General features: G+C 31.2%; 2 protein-coding genes and 1 pseudogene across 2 annotated transcripts in view; 1 reads left to right on the top strand and 2 right to left on the bottom strand.

The window, feature by feature from the left end:
- The window catches only part of LOC125843862 (uncharacterized), a 573,332-nt gene that overhangs the window by 51,125 nt on the left and 500,551 nt on the right, over window positions 1–21,656 (top strand). The gene's annotated exons all lie outside the window — the stretch shown is intronic.
- LOC125843893 (8-hydroxygeraniol dehydrogenase-like) lies at window positions 481–3,934 on the bottom strand. Its single transcript, XM_049523117.1, has 6 exons — window positions 3,755–3,934; window positions 3,277–3,390; window positions 2,200–2,658; window positions 1,951–2,002; window positions 1,504–1,666; window positions 481–805 (listed from the first exon to the last, which is right to left on the bottom strand). Exons 1-6 carry the CDS (start codon window positions 3,850–3,852, stop codon window positions 612–614), a joined length of 1,080 nt encoding a protein of 359 aa, XP_049379074.1. The 5' UTR covers window positions 3,853–3,934; the 3' UTR covers window positions 481–611.
- LOC125843888 (8-hydroxygeraniol dehydrogenase-like) lies at window positions 14,133–15,865 on the bottom strand (annotated as a pseudogene).

Genomic DNA, 21,656 nt, shown 5'->3' with positions numbered 1-21,656 from the left:
CTACTACTAAATCTAGTATTCTAAGTGTACTTTACTGCCGTTGAGTGGCTCGCTGACACCAGCGTTTTGGGTATCAATACACTGGTGATTGAGATCATTCTATCCTGGGAGGACATATTCCAAATCAAACCTCGGATACTAGAGGGGAATAATTTCCTTAAGGGGACACTGTGCATTCAGTGGGCTTGATCTTCTTTCTGGTTTTCCAGATTCTGGTATGTGTTACAGATTTTAGATTTGTGAATTAATTTATGTTCTTCTGTTCTTCACTAGTTCATTAAATTTTGGTAACTTCGTGTTTCTGTAAAGTTGGTTGGAATCAGTAAGATTCTTTAAACACAGATTGACAACAATTCTCTTTAAGAAAAAATATTTCGTATATTTTTTCTAATCTGTTTTTGATTCTAGTTTCTCTACTAGTTTTAATTTTCTAGTTGTGAGTTCTAAGTATCTTGGGAATACAAGATGAACAACAAAATGTACTAACATTCTTTTTCTATTTTAACAAGTGCAAGAAACACATTTTATTGATTAATCATCTCTGAAATTAATGCAATCTAAGCAAAGAAACACTGCTAGACCATTGGACGTAAATCCCCCTATTAATATTCTCATTTCTTGTTTAATGTATTGCCAATGTCGTGCACGAAACGATACTTCACATCTGATTTCAGAGGACGTTCCAACGCTGTGTTTACACAGTCCATTGGCACAACTTCAATATCTGGTGTTATGTTATGCTTTGCTGCGAAGTTCAACATTTCTTGAGTCTCTTTCATCCCTCCTATGCAACTTCCAGCTAGGGGTGTGCAAAAACCAATTTAACCAATAAACCGAACCGAAAAAAACACTATTGGTTTATTGATATTGGGTTATTGGGCTAACGGTTTTTAAACAGTTTTGCAAATTTTTTTATTGGGTTATTGGTTCGGTTTCCGGTTTTATGATTTTTGTTAATGGTTAAACCGATAACCCAATAAAACTATACTAAATTTACAAGTCTTATTGTTAATGGTTAAACGATTGTTACTTTCACATTTTCCTTTGAATGTGTCTAGTGTCTAAACTTGCAAGAAAAATGATTGTTACTTTTATGATTGTTACTTTCATGCCAAATGTTGGAAAAATTATATGGTTTATATGAAAATTTTCTTATCGTGTATATAATATATATGAATATTTTCTTATTGGTTAAACCGAAAACCGAACCGTTAAGTACCATAAACCAATTAACCAAAAACCGATAAGAAATATGTTATTGGTTTGGTTATCGGTTTGACGTATTTACAAACTGAAAACCGATAAACCGAATCAATAACACATAAAACCGAACCGAACCGACAGATGCACACCCCTACTTCCAGCCACTAGCTTCCTTCCAGTTTTCCACATTATATATACAAATTTTAGTAAAGACTGTCTGATGCACTAAGCTTTCACTATGTGCGGGAAGGGCCGCATTATATATACTTTAGTCTGAACTTTATTATTTGAAATCTTGCATTTGCTTACCCATAAGGAGAGGAAACACGGGCAACTCCACCGGTTTTTCTGGTGCACCAACCATAACTAATTTACCATGAGATTTCATCAACATAAGCAATGGAAGACTAGGGTGCACCGCAGAAACAGTGTCAATAACCCCATCCAATGTGTTCATTGCAGCCTGTTCGTATATAAATAAAACAAATAAACAAGCATAACAACTTAAGCTTTTAGGTGAGATTGTCACACACTTCAACACGGAACCGGAGCAGGCGAAGGTTGTGCGTTAAAAAATCTCAATACAACCATTGTCAAAAAAATTATTTCACGTGTTTGGCTCGTGAAAAAAGAATCAGGCAGCAGTGTGTTGAAGACAACTTATTAAATGAAAGTGTTCTCTCAAACAGTTTGAACATTCAGATAAGATGATCACAGAGTTCAATGATAACGAGTTATTATATTCACCTTCATCTGCTCAGGATCGCGACTGATCAAGAAAGAGTCTGCGCCCAAACGCCAATGGCGGATTCAGAAATTTTATTTCATGGGTGCTCAATTATTTTTAGTTTGATAATTGCTATATAAAGTGGGTGCTTAGTTAATACATTTGAATGAATTATTAGATATTACAAACAAATATTAGTGTTTATTGCAAAAAGCAATGGGTGCTTAAGCACCCATAATCCATAACATACATCCGCCACTGCCAAACGCTCAATTGCTTCTTGCTTCTTATTAGCAGATGTACTAATGACAGTCACTTTGGTTCCGAATGCCTTAGCGAACTTAACAGCCATATGTCCGAGCCCTCCAAGGCCAACAACACCAATGTGCATTCCAGGCTTATCGAGTCCAAAATATTTCAAAGGACTATAAGTAGTAATTCCAGCACATAACAAGGGAGCAACGTCCATCGACAAGTTTTCAGGCCAACATACTACAAAATGCTCATCGGATACCATCATGTCGGAGTAACCTCCAAACGTGAGGGTTCCATCTAAGCTATAGCCGTTGTATGTAGGAATCTGACGAGGGCAGTAATTCTCGAGATCAACGCTACAATTCTCACATTTTCGACATGATCCTACCATACATCCAACACCTACTTTGTCTCCAACCTTAAATTTCTCCACCTTGCTTCCCACCTCAGTTACAACACCAACAACCTCATGCCTGCAATTATATTTACAATTAGTTACACTCACAAGTAGATCGAATCGACACAATTTCCGTTAGTTTTTACTCTCTGTCGCAGTTTATATGACTTACTTTCCTTTTTAGTCCATCCCAAATAAAATGACACATTTAACTTTAAAATGTTCATTTTATCCTTAATGAAATGATTTATAGTCACAGTAATTTCTATCATTCATTTTAGTCTTCAAGTTTTAAAAGTCTTCCTTTCTTTCCTAAACTCCTTATCGAGTCAAACTAACTCTTATAAAATGGGACGGAGGGAGTATCATGTCCCAACAACTCAAGATTTACTGAGGTATCAAGAGCTCAAAATGGCCAATTAAAGACTAAGAACCAAATCAGGATTGCTTTCAAATAAAAAATATAATGTGAAAAATTGAAAAGATACAGAGAACAGGAAAACTAGCTAGTAAATATTCTTCGCCGAAAAATTACTTATGTGTATATATAGTGGATGTTGAATTCCATTAACTTCTTTGTGCCTTAATATTTTTGAATCTCGTTAATGAAAATTCTGGTTGGTATTTTTGGATCTAACAATTAAAAAAAATCTGAATTTTTTTAAACCAAAAATAAAAGAACAAATCAATTTACCCAGGCACCATGGGGTACTTGCTATTTCCCCATTCATTCTTGAGTTGATGAAGATCAGAATGACAAATTTCACAATACATAACTTTAAATTGCACATCTTTTTCACCTGTCACCCTATAACCATTAACACAAAATGATCATCATCAAATTTACAATAAAACAACACTAACAAATTCAGTATAATCATACAGGTGGGGTCCGAGAAACTAAGTGTCACTAGAAAACGATTTTTCTTCGAGGCAGTTGCAAGTGATAATTACATTTTAGCACTCTTTGTAAATGTTGCGGAGCCTATAACGACATTGGATCCAACAACAAATACTGGTAAAAATTTCAACACTCTTTGTTAATTGACCTATTTATTGCCACTAAAAACCATTTTTATTATAGCAGATGTTACCCTACCTCAGCTTATAGAGAGTTTGTTTCCGATTGAAATGAAAAACACATCATCAAAATTAAAAATAATAATTTGTACCTTCTTGAAAAATTGTAAGGAGAAAGAACTCCAGAAGTGTCTCTAGTTGCCCATCCAAATGCCTTAATTGGATGTTCATTTTCAAATGATTTTGCCATTTTTTCGTTTGAAAAATAAAAATATTTATGTAGTGTATATATAGTATAAATTATAATAGAGAAAAATGTAGAACAATATGGATGATACAAAATTGATTATGTTATGATCCATATTTATAGGATTTTGAGTGAAAAATATGTGACGTTATCGATGAGGTGTAACAACTAATGACTTAAACAAATTGGATTTTGACTTCTTTTTTGTGGTCGATAGTTGTAGAGTCCTACTTTGCAGGACTTTTAAAAAAAGGTTTCACACTTTTTTTTATCCCGAATCTATCTAGAGTTTGAAGTTTACGAGTTTTAAAAAAAAAAAAATTTTTAATATTATAATGTATTTAGTGAAATCTTATAATGAGGTCCACGAAAGTCGAAAAATGGAGTGTATACAAATTAGCTTAATCTTAATTTCCATGTAGAGGTAGAGAGATTGTTTTTGAAGAATTATTGGCTCAAAAGCTATATATCAGTAGGTATGAAAAAAGGAAAACGACAATTCTTCCGTTAAGGTGAGAGCTCTCTTCCCATGAAAAGCACTACCTCACCCCTTGCTTTGCAACTGTCGTCTTTTATTTGAATGTCAAAAATAGACGTGTGTATGCTACATGGAAAAAGTTGTCAAGCATTGAATGAAGGGAATTGGGAGGGTCGGGAAAAGGTTGTGTAAACAAAGCAACTGATATGAAAACAATGACAATTACAAAATAGTGCAATAACTTAAACACAATATGTACGTTAATTATGTTTTTCCTTAAATTGCCCCAAAAAAAAAGGTTCTTGAAAAGCTTTCCAAACGTGAAAAACTTAAAGTTAATATTAGTCGCTAAAGAATATCCACGTAGATAATGTGAAAGTAAATTAAAAGAAAATAAAAACATCAAAGTGTGAAATTTGGACCAATTAATAATTGCAATTTCCGACTTATTCCCACTACATTTTTATCGAGTTATTTCCCCCCTTTTTCCCACACTTTTTGTTTTCTTTTTTTGTCCTTTTATTTGGACGGTATAATTTTAAATATTAGATACAAATAAGTTTTTATCGTTGGGGCGCTACCACTCTCATGTTTGGTATTTAAAATGTACATTATTTATGCAAATTTCTCTTTTTATAAGAAAATCTTTGTTTGCATTATTATTTACATCAAATCAAATTAATTAACTTTAGCAATTAAAAATTGAAGTGAGAACATATATTACATAATCAGGATTAAAGATTAATTTGGTATATAATAAACGCTTAACTTTTACTCATTGATTTGTCAAGCACTACACAAATTTACCACATAATTATCTAAGTAATATGTATTTTTATCTTGTTTTTTAATAAATTAAAGTTAAAATAATTTATTGATTTGCTATAAAAACACAGTGCGGCTAAGTATTTACCATAATTTAGCCAAACTTAACAATTTGATATTTCTTATTCCTATTAAAAAAAAATCCATTGGCATTATAGATAGGAAAAATCACGCCCTATACACATTTAAAAGTCAATTTTACGGGTTTTAAACATACTTTTAAAAAATTCTTACTTATAACAGTTTATTTACGAGTTATGACATATAATTTAAAGTTAATTTTATTTAAAAATCAATTTCCATTTATTTAATAAATGATTAATCTATTTATGGTTTTTTATTATTAATTAATAATATGTAATTAAATTGATTTATGTTCCTTTTTTAAATCTGAAATTATCAGTTACATAGATATAGGGATTCACCTACAACATGTTTCCTTCTTTACCGTTACCACCTCCCATACGCCAATCCCACCCTCCTCCAAATCGCCCATACGTCAATCCCACCCCCTCCCCCCACGCTCATCCAATTCTACACGCCATTAACACACTAGCCCACTTTTACCTTCATCTATCACATCTTTCTCACCACCAAACTACACCAACTTCACAATCCTCCATTCAATTTAGTTTTTTCAACAAAATCATGTCGAAGAAAACGGTTGTAACTCCTCAAAATAGCCCTCTATTAGTCGAAGGAACTTATACGGATGAAGTTCATGCTCCATCTTCCAACATTTTGACTCAAACACCGTCGCCAAACATTGTTTGAAGCTCCGGCTAGGGGTGGTTCATCTATATTGAAAGATCAAAAACAGAAAGAAAAAAAAATGACTCAAATAAAAGGGTGAGTCCGATAAATCGAAAGGAAAGAAGAGGAAGGGGAAAAATGTTGAAACCCCTTCTGATTCTGATTCTGATTCTGATTTTGTTACTAAATAAAAAAGGAAAAAAATCAATGAATGTTGAAGTTGTGAAAATCAATGAATGTCTATCTTGTAGATGGTTTTGACGACTGAGCAACACCTAAAAAAGACAAAAAAATTGTTAGGGTAAGTATTATTTTCACATTATTAAAACTACTGTTTTTTCTTTAAAAATATCACATTATTCTTATATTATTTTCGAAATAGTTGTTTGGATGAAACGTGTATGAAATCTGATTGATATGTGTATGATTCCGATTAAACAGTTGATTCTTGGATATTGTATGATTTGTGATATAATAGTGGTATACAAATGGTATGAATTGTGTTTTAACAGTAGTGTGATTGTTGACACCCAATTTTGACCCTCCCCGATAATAATTAATTCACGAGCTTCTTAATTCCCAAACGATTTAGAATAATTAGTTTTATAAAATTCAAATAATTTTCAAGTCATTTTAAGTAGTTTTGTCATTTTTATAATTTTAAATAATAAATATGATATTTTATATAATTATGTGTCTAATTAGTATATTTTATGAATGTTCAAAAATTGTCTCTAAAGGATTTTAGTTTCATTTAAATATTTGGTTATTTAGTTTAAATTAATTAATAGCTTATATTTTGAGTTAATTAGATTATAATTAAGTTAATTATTATATAATTATGTGTCTAATTAGTATATTTTATAAATATTTGAAAATCATATCAAAAGATTTTTATTTCTTTTTAGCTAAGTGTTTTACTAACTTAGTTTAATTTAAATCATAATTACGATTTTGAATTAATTAGTTCATGTTTAAATTAATTATAGTTAATTATTTTATTTCGTTAAGAATAAGAAGCTTGTTAATTAATTAATATTAAATTCATCTTATTTATTTATTTATATTTTTCGGCCACATTCTCCAAGTAAATCTGATTTGGTTAATTTCGTAATCCTAATCGGTTATAATTGCAATTCTTTTGGCCAAATCCTTAATTCAAAACCTAGTCATTTTATTACAATTCTAACCCTTTTCCCACCTTGCATTCAATTCTTTTTAAAGACCAAAATTGGGCCATTTAATTCCAACCCAAATTATGCTCCAAATCAGCCCAACCAATTAATTCCAACCCAACCCCATCATTTTCCAGCCCACCAATTATTCCAACCCATTCCTCCACCAATACAATAGCATTCCAGAATAACCCAGCCCATTTCCCAATTTCAAATCCAAAGAAATCCAACTCTATTTCCTCAAATGCAGCCAAAAAACAATTCCCAACACTACAATACAATAAAAAATAGCAATACAATACCAAATCGACCCCTGCACCATTCTTCTTCTCCAGCGGCGTCCAGCAGGCCCAGACGCGAACAAGCGGCAGCGAGAAACAGTACAGCAGTCCAACGTACACTGCGATTTTTTTGTCTCCTTATTCACGTCCCTCTCAATCCGTACAACACGCGTTTTCTCCCCTTTCCGTTTTCGGAATGGGGCAAAAATTTCAGAAAAAGGATGTTTATCCTTAATGGTGAAAGAGTTTGAAGTTTGAATTTGGGGGTGAGAGTTGAAATTTTTCTTTTTTTGAACTAAGGCAGAGAGTCGAAAAGGGAGAAAAAAAATTCTGTTGGAATTTTTAGAACAAAAATACACCTAATAGCTTAAGCAAAAATAACTAAGATATATACTAAAGGAAACAGAGAGTTTTCCGGGAGGAGTAGTCGTCGTTTGGGTGGTGAAGTCTCGCTGCGTTTCTGCTCGTTGTTGACCAGTTTGCTGCATCTCAAAAGGTAAACTCCTCTTAGCTTTCTGTTTAATCCCTAGTTTCCTCGTTGATTTTGTGTGCATCGTTAAGATGTTGATGTTGAGAGTGGGAAATCTAAAAATGGTGATTCTAACATATCCTTTTGCCTAAGAATGTTGAGTTGAAATTAGCTGCTGATTGATGCTTTTACTGGTTATGAAATGTTTTCGTTAATGCTGGAACCAATTTTTTCCCGTAGTCATCGGCCTAAGTTTCCTTGATATTCATAGTTTTGTGTTTATTATGAGGTGATTCTATTCATGTTTAAGCTGAAACTCTAGTGACGAAATGCTAAATCATGATTCAGTTTAGCTAAAGTTTTCCTATTGATACAAAGGTTTAAGTTTAAGAATTTGTTATTCCATTTTGAGCTATTAGCATAAATCTCTGTCAATGTCATTCTTAATCTCTTGAGACTTTTTGATTACTTACCGAAGTCAAGACTATGATATGTTAAGGATAAAAGTAAAATGAGCTCATCCTGCTATGAATAATGTATCTAGATTTTTTTTTATGTTTATTTTTATTTTTTGAGAATAGCGAATTAGTTGTTAAAATGGGAGTCATGTAATGTGTATTTGGTGGTTGCTAGCTTACTTCTTTTGCAATGTGACTATCTTTACTTTCTTTTATATCTTTTATTGTTTACACCATGAGTTTTTACATTTTTCTAGTATTATGAGTTCTCTGCATCTCTTTATGAATAACTTTTTTTTTTTTTCTAAAAAAATTTGTGCAAGTTTTCCAAAAGCTCAAATGCAACTCGTGCATAGCTTATCCATAACCCCTTTTTTCTTTTTCCCTCTAAATGATGTCAAGCTTATTATTTGCCATGCATTACTTGTTAGCTGAATGTTGTCATTCATTAATGCCACTTGTCAATAATTTTGAGTGCCACATTTTCTTCTAATTCATATTAGTATTATGTTTGATATTGTGACGTAAGACATTGAGCTAGTATTCTCCTCTGCATTATATAATGGGCTCGATTTTATATTTGTTGTCTAGTAATATGGTTTGGCAGTGACGCTTATAATTATAATTATCATTATTTTATTTTTTTGTATGAACCACTCGGATTGAGTCCAAACGGGACTCCCTTTTCCATCACCTTGCATCTCGAGTTGGGTTGAAGCTCAACGCTCCTTTTTTTTATCGAGTCAACCGGGTCAATGAAATGGAAGAACAAGTCCCCAAATCGACGAACAGGTCCCGAAGATGGAAGAAGCAACAAATCGAGAAATTGAAGAGATTGGGTCAAATGCCCACTTTTAATTCCAAAACAAATTGTATTATTTTGGGCCTAATATTTGCTATACTTGTTAGTTCTTAGGACAGGTGAAAATTTGGGCCAAAGGCCCAAAGGAAATTATTTCTCTTAATTTTGGACAGGTGCCACTCAAATGGTCCTTTGGCCTAAAATGAAATAGGCCCAAATACTGGTCCAGGCGAACAGAAACCAGATTTGGGCCCAAATATTTTATTGTGTTGGTGTGTTTTGTTAATATTTGCTGCTAATCTTAAGGTTGAAAAATTCAAATCCCCAAAAGACACCCATTTTGAATTAATTATTTAATTAAATTATTCATCTCTTACTTGACTAAACAAAAAAAAAAAAAAAAAATTTTACAAAAACACTTCTTCACTTAGATAATATTTCAATATTTCCCTTTTTCCCTTCGAAATGGTCTTAAATATAAACTAGTTCAATTTTGCAAGTCAAGCTAAGTTAAAATTACTTTAGCCAAACAATTGATTGCCGGATAACCGCATTAGCGGGTGTTCTAGGTGCTTTAAAAACCTTCCTAAAATATTAATAAGAACCCCGAACCCCTTTTAATATTTTTCATTAGATTTCTGTTTTGATCTTTTGAAAAAAATAGTTTTCTTGATTTTTCTTAAAAAATTAAGTGGCGACTTTTAAAATCAGTCCAACATATTTTTTTTAAATAAAACAGTGATTGTCTATTAACTGTATATACAAAGAGTGAGGATGGCGCGATCAGTGAGAGTGAAGTTACTGGTACGGTTGCTAGCAAATTTGGTGGACCTCGCATAACAAAAGAACATGTTCCAGATACCACCAAATATCCTACACCAAGACCACATACAAGAAATTTGAAATAGTTGATTGCACCTTCTACTTTTTTAGAATTACATGCTATTTCTTTTTTACTTTTGGACAACTTTTTTGTGTTTAATTATTTCATGATATATAATACCATATGTTTTCTTCCAATCAGATATCATCTACATATGAATTACTATTTGGCTATTATAATTTCAGGATACTAGTAATATACAGACTTCATACCATTTGGATTCACTATTTTAAATTATCAGTGTGTATCCAAATTGTTCAATTAATGGATGAAATGTGTGTGAAATTTGATTAATATGTGTATGACACTGAATTTAATGTTTGATGGTTGGATATTGTATTAATTGTGATGTAATATTGCTATACAAATGATATGCATTGTGTGATTATATGAAATTGATTTATTGTTGGTATAATATGAGTGATATAAGCTGAAGTTCGTGTTGGAATGAAACTTGAATAAGATTGGTATAAAGTTTGTTATATATTTGCACTATCTTATATATTAATCTGGAACACATTTTATTTCCAAGTATATTCTGTATGAATAATTAATGAATCGCGTATATGAAATTTGGAATTTGAAATCTGTACAAATATTTACACTATCTTATATATTAATCTGGAATAAATTTTATTTCCAAGTATATGAAATCTGTATGAATAATTAATGAATCACGTCTATGAAATTTGGAATCTGAAATCGGAAATCTGTACAAATATTTACACTATCTTATATATTAATCTGGAATAAATTTTATTTCCAAGTATATGAAATCGTAAAGAAATCTACATTAGCTTTCTTTTGATCTAAAAAAACCCGCACACCAACATCATTGTGGATACTAACAGGGGGACATCTATCACTAACTATATATTTTATCTCTATATTGTGAATATTAGCATCTATCATTAGCTGCGATGTTATCGCACTTACTAGACCACTATAAAGACTAGAATACTCATATATAATCCCCTCCATCTGAAAACCAACATATTTCCCTGTTTCATTAGAAAAAAAAATAACAATTAGTCTTACATAATACAAAAAAAAATTATAAAATTATACACACTTATCATTATTTTTTCATACAAAAATCATTCAGACAGTAAACTACAAACAGATTTCATTAAAAAATAAAATTTCAGATTTCATACCCACTTAAATACAAATTTCATACATACAATCATCATTTATACCAAATTTATACATTTCTCATACCAAATAGTTCATTCCTTTCACACAAATTTATACATAATTGACAAAACTTATATAAACAATAACATTTCAAATTTCATACCAACTTAAAACATTTTTCATACAATTATTCAAAATTCTAAATAACTTTTTTTACTAACTAGTTAACACACTTTCATACCAACTTAAAACAACTGTCATACAATTCTTCAAAATTCTAAATAACCTTTTTTTCACATTAGTGAATACACTTTCATACCAAATTCATTACACTTATACTAACAAATTCATTCAAAACTATACATTTTAATTTATTTTTTCAGGAAAAATAACAGTAATCAATATTATAATTTTGATCTACGTACCCAATCTACAATGATAAAAATATTTATATGTTATACATTTATACTCAAATCTTTCATATATTGCGGCAACTTCTCACAAAATCATTGTTTTGCCAGTATAAAAAATAACCAAAAAACAAAAAATATAGTGACATTAAACCCCTACCAAAAAACAGAAACTTACCAAGAAAATCACTAATATTACAATTTCACAACAACTAATACGTATTATGAACAAAACGTATTGTTTATACAAAAAAACATATCACATTCAATATAGTGACGATGTACAAAAACAAAATCACAAAATGTGATTTACAGTTTCATTTTTTTTTCATTTCACTGAAATCCAAATACAAATAGTAAACAATTAAAAATACTAACCTGAAGGATCCCATCTTCCGCCATGTTTAATTAATATTGATACGTAGTTGTCCATCACAAAAAAATAGGGTTTTTCAAACAAAAAAAATAATTCAATTAGTCGCCAGTGACAAAATTTCTGGAAGAAAATTGAAGAGAGAGAAACGTGGAAGAAAAATGGATAAAATCATATTTTTGAATTAATTTTAACAAATTAGAGTGAATTAAGGAAACTGAATATTCTTAATTAGTTTGAGATTCCTTAATTCATGCTAATTAATAATTATCTTAAATAAATTCAAATTTAATTGACACCCCTATTCCATTTTTTTTTCATTTTTTCCTTATTAATTACATATTATTAATTAATAATAAAAACCCATAAATAGATTAATCATTTATTAAATAAATAGAAATTGATTTTTAAAATCAGATTTTTGAATTAATTTTAACAAATTAGAGTGAATTAAGGAAACTGAATATTCTTAATTAGTTTGGATCCCTTATTTCATGCTAATCATTAATTATCTGCAATAAATTCAAATTAAATTACAGCCCACAATTTCAGTTTTTTACTTTATTATTTCTAATTCCGTTTTTTTTTTAATTTTAGTTTATCTTTTTATTTATTTTTTAAGTTTTTTCCAATTAATAAAAACATTTATTTTTTTAAAACTTGTTATAACCTGAAATTTTTAATGCCATAGCTTGAAAGTCTAAATCTACTGTTATAGCTTGAAAATAGTACTGTTATATATGTCATATATGAAATTTACACTTATAGATATTGTTTATTGCATTTTGCTCAAGTCACTAAAGGATGAGTTAATATCTTAAAAGGTCACTGAAGTATGACAAAATTATCTAGCAAAGTCATTAAACTTTGTTTTGTATCAATAAAATCACTCAACTTAAAACACTTATTTTCAAAAATCACTCTACTATATTTATTATTAAAATAAATTTAACATGAAAAAATAAAATATTTTTCATGCCATCTAATCATAAATCCCACAAATAAATAAATTTATAGAATTTATTTATTATCATACCAACCCACCCTGAAACCCATATACCCGATTCATGCTCTTATTTTCATTATTTCCTCTAGCAAATTGTATAGCTGAAAAATTGAAGTTGTTGGCAAGTTACAATTGTTAGTTCTGATTAGAGAAATTAAATCATCACATAAAAAAAATGAGAAATCAACTTCTTTATCTTTTTATGGTCAAATTACATCCTTCATTGTAGATATTAACTTCTTAAAAAATATTCTCTAACTTCGTTAAATTCATGTCCAATCTTTTACATATCAATAATATGAAAATTAATATTAGTACAATTGAAGACACTTATCTGTGTATTGTCACGAGACCTGCAACAAGTAATTATATAGTAGCAAATAAAAATGTAAAATTAACCAGCTTCTTAAATTAAACAGTGTCCCTTGATAAAGAAATTACTCTTAAAGTTATTCCAAATACTCCCTCCATTTCAGCAAATCAAAAATAATATTTTTTTAAAAATACTATGTGCCATTACATAAATTATTAGTTGTCAAATTAAAATTTCCATACATAATTCGTAAAATAAATTTGTGTCAAGGAGGTTGAAATCTGTTAAGGATGGACTAAACCACTGAAAGACCTCAACAACCAAGAATTCAAAAATGTCGCTGATAAGATCAAACAGATAAGAAAAAAAAATTGAAGCCAATTTATGGGTGGGTCTAGTATAATAATAAATAGATTCTATAACGTTATTTATTTCTGGGTTTTATAATTACATGACATAATAATCATATATTTTATCATGTCAAATCTATTTTAATGATAAATGTAGTTGAGTGACTTTTTAAGATAAAAACTTTAAGTTGAGTGATTTTATTGATACAAAATAAAGTTCAATAACTTTACTAAATAATTTCCTATAGTTCAATGACCTTTTAAGATATTAACTCCTAAAGGATAGTTATATGCATAGATTAAGAAAGTCGATATGTGCTACGACAAAACTATACTTGTTAATTTAGAGGCAAAAATTTAATCGTACTTGTGCTATGACTTAACCATGATAAATCAGTATAGTTTGATGTAAACGCCATATGCAAATAAGTATACTAGAAAACACAATATCATATTTATTCTCGTAACTCCTTATTCCTTTTGATACACAAAACATAAGAAATAAACTAAACAACAAAAACGTACAAGCTTAATACAAAATCATAACACACTCATTTTCTTGACCAAGATGTCCCCTTCATCTCAATTTTTGTTCAATGTGTTGCCAATGTCAAGCACAAAACAATACTTCACGTCCGATTTCAAAAGGCGTTCCAACGCTGTATTCACGTAGTCCATTGGCACAACTTCAACATCTGGTGTTATGTTATGCTTTGCCGCAAAATCAACCATCTCTTGTGTCTCCTTCATCCCTCCTATCGCGCTCCTCGCCACTAGCTTCCTTCCTATTACACACATTATATTAAACATACGTATCAATATTAAAAAAATGTATATACAAAATCGTCGATTTAAGACCAAATGTACCTAAAAGCAGGGGAAATACAGGCAACTCTAGTGGTTTTTCAGGGGCACCAACCATCACAAGCTTCCCATGAGTTTTCAACAAATTAATCAATGGAAGAAGAGGGTGAATCGCGGATACAGTATCGATGATGCCATCTAGTGACCCCGCTGCACCCTGCTCGTATTTAACATACAAACGAAAATTAGTATTATTCGTAAGTCACACCTATGTTATAAATTTGAAATTGAAACAGAGTTGATTGATTGATCGACCTGCATTTGGTCAGGGTCACGACTGACCAAAAACGAGTCTGCCCCTAAACGATCAATTGCCTCGTCTTTCTTACTAACAGCTGTACTTATCACAGTAACTTTGGTTCCGAACGCCTTAGCAAATTTCACAGCCATATGTCCAAGACCACCAAGACCAACAACACCAATGTGCATTCCAGGTTTATCTAGTCCATAATATCTCAAAGGACTATAAGTTGTGATCCCTGCACATAACAGGGGAGCTGCTTCCATTGGTAAATATTCGGGCCAATGGACCACGTAGTGCTCATTCGTTACCATTATATCCGAGTAACCACCATACGTGGTGGTTCCATCGGTGTCAACACCATTGTACGTCAATATCATATCGGGACAGTAATTTTCGAGATCATTGTCACAATTTTCACATTTTCTACATGATCCTACTAAACATCCAACTCCAACTTTGTCACCAATTTTGAATTTCTCAACTTTGCTACCAACTTCAGTTACTACACCAACAACTTCATGCCTGTAATGTGCAACAACATATTCAGTATAATCTCACAAGTCGGCTCTGCCTTTGTATCTACATATAATGCAATTATAAGAATACTCATTTTGTAACTTGGTGAATAATAAGTCCGCTCATCTACCATTTTCTACTTAGATTAAATCAGATATAACGGTTTTTGTCTACGATAGAGTTATAATAAAAGAACATAGTAAAATATATGGATCAAAATGAAACTTACCCTGGTACCAATGGATATATACTATTGCTTCATTCATTCTTGAGTTGATGACGATCAGAATGACAAATTCCACAATACATAACTTTGAATTGCACATCTTTTTCACCAGTCACCCTTCACCATTCAACAAGAAAAGTTACAGATATATACTGTTTGGTTAACTAGTTTATCAATATGTTCTAAATTAATATACACAATATATACACTATTGGTGTAGATATGTTGTGTAGATCTAATTCAAATAAAATATACACTATCTATATATACTGTCAAGTTTATATAACGTAAATCCGAAAAGATGGTACCTTCTTGAGAAGTTGAAAGGAGAAAGTACCCCAGAAGTATGTCTAGCTGCCCATCCAAATGCCTCAACATTTTCATGTGATTTTTCCATTTTCTTGATTTTTGTTTATTTTTGGAGATATTATTATTAGAACAATTAATTTGAGTAAAGTTGTAGTCCAATGTATTGATTTTTCATTTGAATAAATAGGCATTTGAATTGATGGCTAGTGGCGTAGTCGATGAGGTATAAATCAAATGTTATCGTCATGGCTTCTCTGTACATTTGCCTTTTATGAATTAATATAAGATATAATATTATATCTTATATAATATGATGTTTCTAGGAAAATGGATCAGTAGTACGTGACCAAGGTCTAGCCGTGTACTAGTGACATTCTTAGTAGAAATTGGTTTCAATGAAATGTTTTAATATGATTGTATGGAATCATAAAAGCTTTGAAAAAATAGAGGAAAAACTCGATTTTATTGATTTGGTTTGATTTATGAATATGAAATTGGTTTGATTTGGTAAATGATAAATCCGAATCAATTGGTTTATGGATACCCCTTAGCAGAATCTAGCAATTTTGTTTTCAGAATCAGACCATATATTTATGTTTGAAAATTAACTTTATATAAAGACCATATTTGGTTTTTCGTGTGTATAATTAGCTCATGGATCTGATGTTTTTGGGTACCCAAAAAAATTATCTGAAAAAACTATATGAGGACCTCAGTAATGAGTTGGGGAAGCGTTACGTATAGTCCCGCCGTTTTTTCACGCATATTTTCGCATTTATGAACCAACTTTTAGAAATTATCCGACTTTCTTGGTTTTTCGTGTGTATTAGCCCATGGATCTGGTGCCTTTAAAGCACCCGAATCTTTTTTCTGTAAAAACTATATGAAGACCTCCGTAATGAGTTGGAGAAGAATTACGTGTAGTCCCGCCGTTTATTTCACGCATATTTTCGCATTTATGAGCCAACTTTTAGGAATTAGCAGACTTTCTTGGTTTTTTTAGTGTATTAGCCCATGGATCTAGCGTCTTTGGGGCACCCGGAATTTTTTTCTGAAAAAACTATATGAAGACCTCCGTAATGAGTTGAAAAGCATTATGTATAGTCCCGTCGTTTTTTCATGCATATTTTCATATTTAGGAGTCAATTTTTAGGAATTACCCGATTTTCTTAATTTTTCTTATCTATTAACCCATGGATCTGGCGCCTTTTGGGCATCCATAAAAAATTTCTGAAACAATTTATGTTGACCTTCGTAATGAGTTTGGGAAGCACTTCGTATAGTTCCGCCAATTTTTTCAAGCATATTTTTGCATTTATGAGGCAACTTTTAGGAATCACCCGACTTTCTTGGTTTTTCCAGTGTATTAGACCATGGATCTGGCGCCTTTGGGCATCCCGAAATTTTTTTCTATCAAAACTATATGAGGACCTCCGTAATGAGTTGGGGAAACATTATGTATAGTCCTGCTGATTTTTTCACGCATATTTCTTAATTTCGTGTGTATTAGCACATGAATGTGGCGCCTTTAGGCATCCCAAAATATCACATAGAATGCTATAATTTAATATGTGAAAAACACAATAATTTGAAAAAGATTTTGTAGTTAAGGGAGCATCTATAATTTAGCTCTCGAAAATGATAATTGCGTCACTTTAATTTCGTTCCACAATAATTAATTAGGATATATCGTTGGTGATTACCTTTCCAGTATAGCCATCAGAAAAGATGGTGAACAATAATTTGAAAAAAAATATTAATAAATTGTGTGTTTGGTGCGAAAGAAAAATATTTTCTAATTTTTCTAAGTTTGATTGGTCGAATATTTTTGAAAAAATACTTTTTGCAAAATCGTTAAATATTAGGAGAATAAATTCCTGACACGGTATAAAAAAAAGTTTCATAAATAACATTCCTCGATCCTACTATTTTGTTTGCTTTTGAATATTCACAAATTTGCGAAAAGAATAAAAATCTAACATTTTGATCAAATAAATTTCTATCAAAATACTAAAAAAGAAAGTTGAAGTTTAGGGGGGGTTTAGTCGAAAAATCGGACCTCATCCATTCAATAAAAAGGATTAAATACAAAGTTTATCTTCAAGCTTACCTTATTCTGATTGTTTGGAGGACCATCGCGGAGTCACTACCTATCAAGGAGACTAATAAATACAACATCGACCCTACTTGAGAGCAATATCTCAATTCATTATAATTGGGGATAAAACCTGTCAGTGCATCTTTTTTTTTCAAATATAACTTAGTATGAGTCATTTATTTGTTTAGATTAATGAAGAAGGACATAATATGGGTCCTCTATTAGGTCAATTCAGAAAATAAAAAGGCAAAAAAAAAAAAAAAAGAGACATGACTATTTGAAATATCTAGTTGTATCATTTAAACAAAAAATATCCACTTTAAATAGTTTTTTTTTTTCTTTTTTTATTTTCAACATGAATATATTTTTTAAGTTGGTACTGTTACTCCATATTTGAAAGGAATATAGTTTTAAAGGTAGTTCAAATATGACATATACTTCTTAGATAAAAGGATTAAACACATGTTTCGATTAATTGAATGTTAAATGTGCTTTAGTAGATATCTCAAGGACCCAAATCAGAATATACCTATAGTTTAAGGACCAAAAATGCTCTTATTCCAACATTATACAAGAGTTTAAGTTTACAACAACAAAGGTTGTGGTAGAGTACTAATAAGTATTCCTCCAATTTTAATCAAAAGTCTTGGATTCAAGTCTCCGGTCTGATTACAATGTTGCCTTTGTTAAAAAGAGTGTGGAATTTTCCGACCTGAACGTAGATTTCCAAGTCTGTCCCGTCTCCTTACTCGAGATATCTGAGATAGCTCGGTAAACTAATAACTTATAATAGACGAGCCCTATCCTTATGTTCCGAACTTGCTTTTGGTACAAGGGAAGAGACAAAAAATTCTAGCTATAGTTCTTCTTCTGCCTAATCTTTCGTACATCTTTGTGATTTAATCTTTAGAACCATGTGTTGACACCCAATTTTGGACCTCCACGATATGAATTAATCATTGAGCTTCTTACATTCCAAACGATTTGAAATAATTAGTTGTTATAAAGTCTAAAGTATTTTCAAGTATTTGAAGTAAGTTTGGTCGCTTTTATAATTTTTGACAATAAATATGTTTTACATAATGAGTTTATTTTATAAATATTCGAAAATCGTCTCAAAAAGATTTTAGTTTTGCTTAAATATTTTATTTTATTGTCTAAATTAGTAATTTATATTTTGAGTCATTAGTTTATTAAGGTAATTATTTTGTTTCTTTAAAATTTAGAAGCTCATTAATTAATTTATATTAATTCATTTTATTTAGTTATTAGCCAAATCCCCTAAACCCATTAAAGGACCAAATTTTGGGCCTTTTATTTTACAATTTTCAGCATGCCAACTCAGCCCACTAACATTACTTTCCAATTCAATAACAGCAGCCCACTAAAATGAGACCCAATACGTTCCAACACCAACAATACTAAAATAATATATTAACAACAACATAATACCAAATCAACCCCTGCACTGTTCTTCTTCTCCAGCAGCGTTCAGCAGGCCCAGACGCAAACAAGCAGCAGCGAGAAACAGTACAGCAGTCCAACGTACACTGTGATTTTTTTTGTCTCCTTATTCACGTCCCTCTCAATCCGTACAACACGCGTTTCTCCCCTTTCCTCTTTCGGAATGGGTTGAAATCTCAATAAAAGGATGTTTATCCCAAATGGTGCAAGAAATGGATGATTTTGAATTTCAAATGTACCCTAGTCCTACACGATTTTTCATCCGTTTCCCCCCAATTTTTACCCTAGGGGTCATTCTATAAAGGTGACCCTTATTCACTGTTGAGGGGGGTGGTTTTTTTTTTAAGTTGGGAAAAATTGGTGTTAGAAAAATAGTTAGAGAAATTTGAGTCCATTTAAGAAAAAATACATACAAATACATAGGTTCGGAGGAATTGCATCTTGGTGGAAAAAGATCATTTTCCGATCCCTTTCATTTTTTCTCGCTTTCCTTGTTTTGTCGGAATTTTTGAGGCTTACACTTGTGGTGGTGGAAGTTCAGCATCTTTAGCTCGTAGTCCCTCGTTCGCTGTCCCCAAAAAGGTAAACTTCTTTTAGTCCTAATTCGTTTTAGTTGGTTTTTCTATTCGTAAACTGAAACTCTTTGTCGACTCTTTTCTCCCTTTCTCAAATGACTCCCTTATTAATCTCCTCTATTTTGTTCCCATGATCTTAGCATATTAAAGGGTGTTTGCTGTATATATTTTTTATAGAAGACTAAATCTTGTAGAAAGCATGTGTTCGAGGGCTCTCTAGTCAACTGTTTGTACATTAAAGTCGTATAGTGGTTTCCCCTTTTCCTCATTGTTGTTTTTTTTATTTTTCAAAGATATTTAGAGTCCTCATGTAGCTTAAGATTGGAAATTCGAGTCTATTTGTATGCCATCGCTGTGTCATCAAATTCTTTGCTGCATATTCCTTATTTCAAGATAGATTGGTTCAACTGCTTAAGTTAGTTAGTTAGCCTTTCCCAATTTTAAATTATGCACATTGTTGTATTAGTTTTTATTTATGTTAAAAATGAGTAATCTCGCTATTATGTTGGGTTTGGCATTCAACTTTCCTTTAACAAAGTACAGATTAAGTATTGATTTCTCTCTTGTTGTTGTTTGTAAATGACTAAGGTTTTGGTAAGCTCAAGTTTGATTTCCTTGCTGTGAAGTTGTTTTTTTGTGAAAGTTCAAGTCATTTTAACTTCTAGCGGTCTTTCTTTTTTTAGAAAATCTGTGCGTTCTTTTTTTTAAAATTGTTCAGAATCACCATTGATGGACTGAAAATATTTTGGTACAACTTGGTTAATTTTTATTTTTTATTTTATACGTAAAACTAGTGGCATTTATTCGAGGGTTTGAGATGGCACGAGTGTTTTCTTTCTTTTCTAACTTCCTTGTCCAGCCCCCTTAGTAACTGATTTAATGTGTTAGTTATTGCTTTTATCACAAAGAAGGTCCTAGTGATTAGTTTAAGCGTAATTCCTCCCCATACATTTATGGTTGTTTAAATATGATCATTCACTGTGTGCTCGTCTCCTCTGCTAAGTTGATTTTATTTTATCTTATTTTATTTTTATTTATTTATTTATTTTCTTCTTTCTTGTCTTTTCCTTCGTGGATTTTAATTGAAGAACTGATCTTTTTGATTTGCTCATTAGAAAAATCGTCATGGTAAGTTTGAATCATGTTAGAATAGGTGTGTTGGCGGGCCCCCTTTTATCACTTAAATTTTGCCAATCTTATTTTGACACTCTTAGAAGTAGGCGGGTCATGTGTTAACTTTTTTTACTTTATTTATTTATTTATTTATTTTGCTAAAGTTTGTTGTCAGTAGTCCAGTTCAATCATATACAGAATGCCATTAATTTTCATAAAGTCTTTGTTTTTTCATTTCTAATGGTCTTCCGTGATTCATTTCCCTTTAGGCTATCTGTCAAATTGCTTCTTGTTTTTCTAATAAACTGTTATGGGCACTAATTATTTATTTATTTTTTCTTCGTTTGCATGTGAAATCTGCTCAAGTCCCCACGGACTTTATCCTTACATTTTCCTTGGGCCACGGGGGCCCAATTTTAGTTTATTTGAGTTAGTCAGCCAAGCCATAAAAGTCGATGAACAGGGTTGAGGGAATCCGATGCCGAGGAGAATTGAAAGATTGGGCCAAAGACCCACTCTTTACATAAAAAAGGAGATTGTATTTTGTTATTTTGGGCCTAAGCCCTTGTCATTTTATTTATTATTATCTTGTTAGAATTTAGGACATGTGAAAGATGGGTCTAAGGCCCAAAGAAGTAAATTTCGAAATTTAGTCTAGGACAGGTACAAAAAATGGGCAAGCATT

This window comes from Solanum stenotomum, chromosome 11 (assembly GCF_019186545.1).
Source record: "Solanum stenotomum isolate F172 chromosome 11, ASM1918654v1, whole genome shotgun sequence".
Classification (NCBI taxonomy): Eukaryota; Viridiplantae; Streptophyta; class Magnoliopsida; order Solanales; family Solanaceae; genus Solanum; species Solanum stenotomum.
This window is presented reverse-complemented; position numbering and strand designations above follow the sequence as displayed.

Excerpts from the sequence above, each read along its gene's own strand:
- LOC125843893 (XM_049523117.1), bottom strand. The coding sequence starts at position 3,852 with ATGGCAAAATCATTTGAAAATGAACATCCAATTAAGGCATTTGGATGG. Across the intron at positions 2,659-3,276 it reads AAGTACCCCATGGTGCCTGG|GCATGAGGTTGTTGGTGTTG; the intron begins GTAAATTGATTT and ends ATATAATTGCAG. Across the intron at positions 2,003-2,199 it reads AAGAAGCAAGAAGCAATTGA|GCGTTTGGGCGCAGACTCTT; the intron begins GCGTTTGGCAGT and ends AATCCGCCATTG.